This window comes from Trachymyrmex cornetzi, unplaced genomic scaffold, assembly GCF_001594075.2.
Source record: "Trachymyrmex cornetzi isolate Tcor2-1 unplaced genomic scaffold, Tcor1.1 scaffold332, whole genome shotgun sequence".
Lineage (NCBI taxonomy): Eukaryota > Metazoa > Arthropoda > Insecta > Hymenoptera > Formicidae > Trachymyrmex > Trachymyrmex cornetzi.
Window position 1 is genome coordinate 68,197 of NW_017298026.1, and position 3,040 is coordinate 71,236.

General features: G+C 36.2%; 1 protein-coding gene across 1 annotated transcript; it reads left to right on the forward strand.

Annotated features, from left to right (window-relative positions):
• Positions 1–2,130: 2,130 nt before the first annotated feature.
• Positions 2,131–2,775, forward strand: LOC108762995 (uncharacterized). Its single transcript, XM_018510280.1, has one exon. It carries the CDS (start codon positions 2,131–2,133, stop codon positions 2,773–2,775), a length of 645 nt encoding a protein of 214 aa, XP_018365782.1.
• The last annotated feature ends 265 nt before the right edge of the window (positions 2,776–3,040 follow it).

The following is a 3,040-nucleotide window of genomic DNA, read 5'->3' on the forward strand; positions in this document are numbered from 1 at the left end:
AGGTCTTGTATCACAATGTCGGCTAAGATGGGTGATAATGGAGAACCCATAGGCATGCCAAAAATCTGTTTGAAATAACAATTATCGAATTTAAAGTAAGTCGAATTAAAGATCAAGGAGATGCCTTTTATAAATTCATTTTTCGGAATTTTAGTTTTGATGGAGATGGAATTCCATCTTGTTTCAATGCTATTTATGACTAAATTTTCAGGAATGTTAGTATACATCGAAACAATATCGAAGGATACTAATTTATATTCCTCATTAATTGACATCCCATTGATGCTATTTATTAAATCAAAGCTATTTTTTACATAGCTAAAATTATTTTTTAGACTTTTGTCAATAATATTTTTTAAAAAAAGAGCAAGATTATAAAATGGACTGTTAATGCAGCTAACAATTATCCTCAAAGGATTGCCTTCCTTATGAATCTTTGGCAGCCCATAAATTCTCGGAATATTACCATCAGTTGTGTTAAGACGTTTATAAACTGATTGGTCAATAAATTTCGAACTCTTCCACCTAGTCAAAAGTTTATGGGCTTGTTTAGTCATTATGGTCGTAGGATCTTTTTTAATTACAGTGTAAGTTTTTTTATCAGATAACAATGTATTCATTTTTGCTTTATAATCGTCCCAATTCATTATAACAGTTGAGTTACCTTTGTCGGCCCTAGTTATAAGCAATTCAGGGTGAGACTTTAGGAATTTTTTAGTGGTAAATAATCCATCTCTAATCATACGATCTTCTAAATTAATTTTGTTATTGTTAACTGAATTAACATTTAAAATATGAACAGTATCATTTCTAATTAAATTACGCTTATTGTCTTCTAATTTAAAAATATTGTTCTCAATCTGTTTGACAAACTCCACATTACTTTTTTCAATATTCATTGTATTATTAGGTAAATTAAAATTTTTTCCTAGTTGTAAAATAGTTTGAACATTTTCTGGAATTCATTTGTAAGATTGATTATCCAACTATTATTAATATTACTAATGTTATATTTTTCGTCAAAATTAGTAGGACATATGTGTGTGTGAAAAAATGACTGTGATGTGGAATTGTCATCAGATCCAGAATTCAATTTTTCAATGTGAGATGGAGTAAATACTCCATTTGAATTATAAGAGTTCGACCATGCAATATTTAATTCAATGGGTTTAATTCTTTTCCTCTTCAGCAAAGCAGTGGATGTTCTTAAATTAATCAACTTATTATTTATTCTATTAAATTCCTTCATCCATAATTTATTAAAAGTGTGATCTTGTCTACTAAAGAAGGAAAAACAAACCCGGCTAGGTAAAGACCTCAAAATCAACCTCTGTGATTTGAAAATTTCATTCCTTATGGTAGCTAATTGTCTATAAGTGTCCTGAATTTCCATTATAATTATTTTATTAGTAAAATTATTTTTAATGCGTTGCAATTTATTCGCAGAAGAATTCGTCATAATACTAGGATGATAATTTACAATGCTTTTCAAATGTTGAGGTATTAGATATTCGTTTTTGCAACATTTCAAATTAATCAACATAACCCATAATCAACATGCATAATTAATCAACATAAATAATGTCAATTTCGTTCTATAAATATTAATAATTGAATCTCAAACAATAACTTATCTTTACATAATTTAATAGAAATTGGTACTTCTGGGTAACTTGATGTCAGGAGAAATAATGCTGGCTATTGGAAATTTGTTTTGCTTATCATGGAATTCGCTTGACAATTTACTACATGGTCATGATATGTTGCTCATAAAGACTGGTATGACTGAATGAAGATGAATAACGACCGAATTTGTTCGTAATTTTAAGTATATAATAAATTATATTGAATCATATTATATTTTTATCTCAGTATATGTATCTTAAAGGGAAAAAATTTTTTGTATCTTTCTATTATTTAATCTAATGTAATACTGAAGAAGGTCCAATTTAGGACCGAAACGTCTATTATTGTAAATGATTAAAGAAAATATATATAGTATTTAAGCCATTTAGAATCGGCGTTCGTGGTTTATGCCTTTTAAATAATTTAATCTAGTGAAAACAGCTAGTAAGCTGGCCAAAATCCTGCCTAACGTAAGTGGGCCCAGCTCCAGGGTCAGGCGCCTACATGCCACGGTGCTCGATTCGATGGTTCTGTACGCGTACTCCTGCCTGGGTAGACAAGGTGGACAAAAACAACTCCATACAGCGCCGGCTACAATTGGCCCAACGCAGGATTGCCTGTCGGGTAATTAAGGGTTACAGAACCATTAGTTTCGCTACGGCCACTATGCTGGCGGGACCTCCACCGATAATTCTAAAAGCGGAGATGTACGCAGAAGTGTATGAAGCCACCAAGGAGCTCCATTCGCAGGGGATCAAACAGATCCCTCCTCGCACCTCGGAACTCATTAGATCTACGGCGAGAAATAGGATGTTTCGCACATGGGAGGCGTGGACCAGAAGACCTGGCCAATCGGGAGGGGAGGTGGGGATAGTGCTACGACCCCACCTCCAAAAATGGGCCGAGAGTAAAATCGGTCTCACGTTTAGATGTATCCAACTATTATCGGGTCATGGGTGCTTTGGACAATATTTACACAGGATCAAAAAGGAAGAATCCTCTAGATGCTGGCATTGTCCGACTAGGCTGGACACAGCCCAGCATACAATAGAGGAGTGCCCAGCATGGGAATCGAGCAGAAGAGAGCTCGTCCGGGGAATTGGCAACGATTTGTCACTCCCTGCCCTGATCAGAGCTCTTCTCAATTAGAAAAAACGGGAGATGGTGATCAGATACTGCGAGACAGTTATGAAAGCCAAGGAGGAGGCGGAACGCATCCGTGAACGCGTCTTGGACGTCGACCGAGAGGTCACCCGGGGAAGTCGCGGGAGAAGATAGTAACCAATCAAACTCCCTTAGCACGACTACGATGGGTGGACATCGGAATCGGAGTCGAATATAGACTCAGGCTGACCAAGTGGTCGGCCAAGATGGGAGGATGGCGCCGGGGGGGGGGGGGGTTTGCCCCCCCCCC

Bases quoted from the DNA above. Each gene is read 5' to 3' on its own strand.
- LOC108762995 (XM_018510280.1), top strand. From the start codon at position 2,131: ATGCCACGGTGCTCGATTCGATGGTTCTGTACGCGTACTCCTGCCTGG.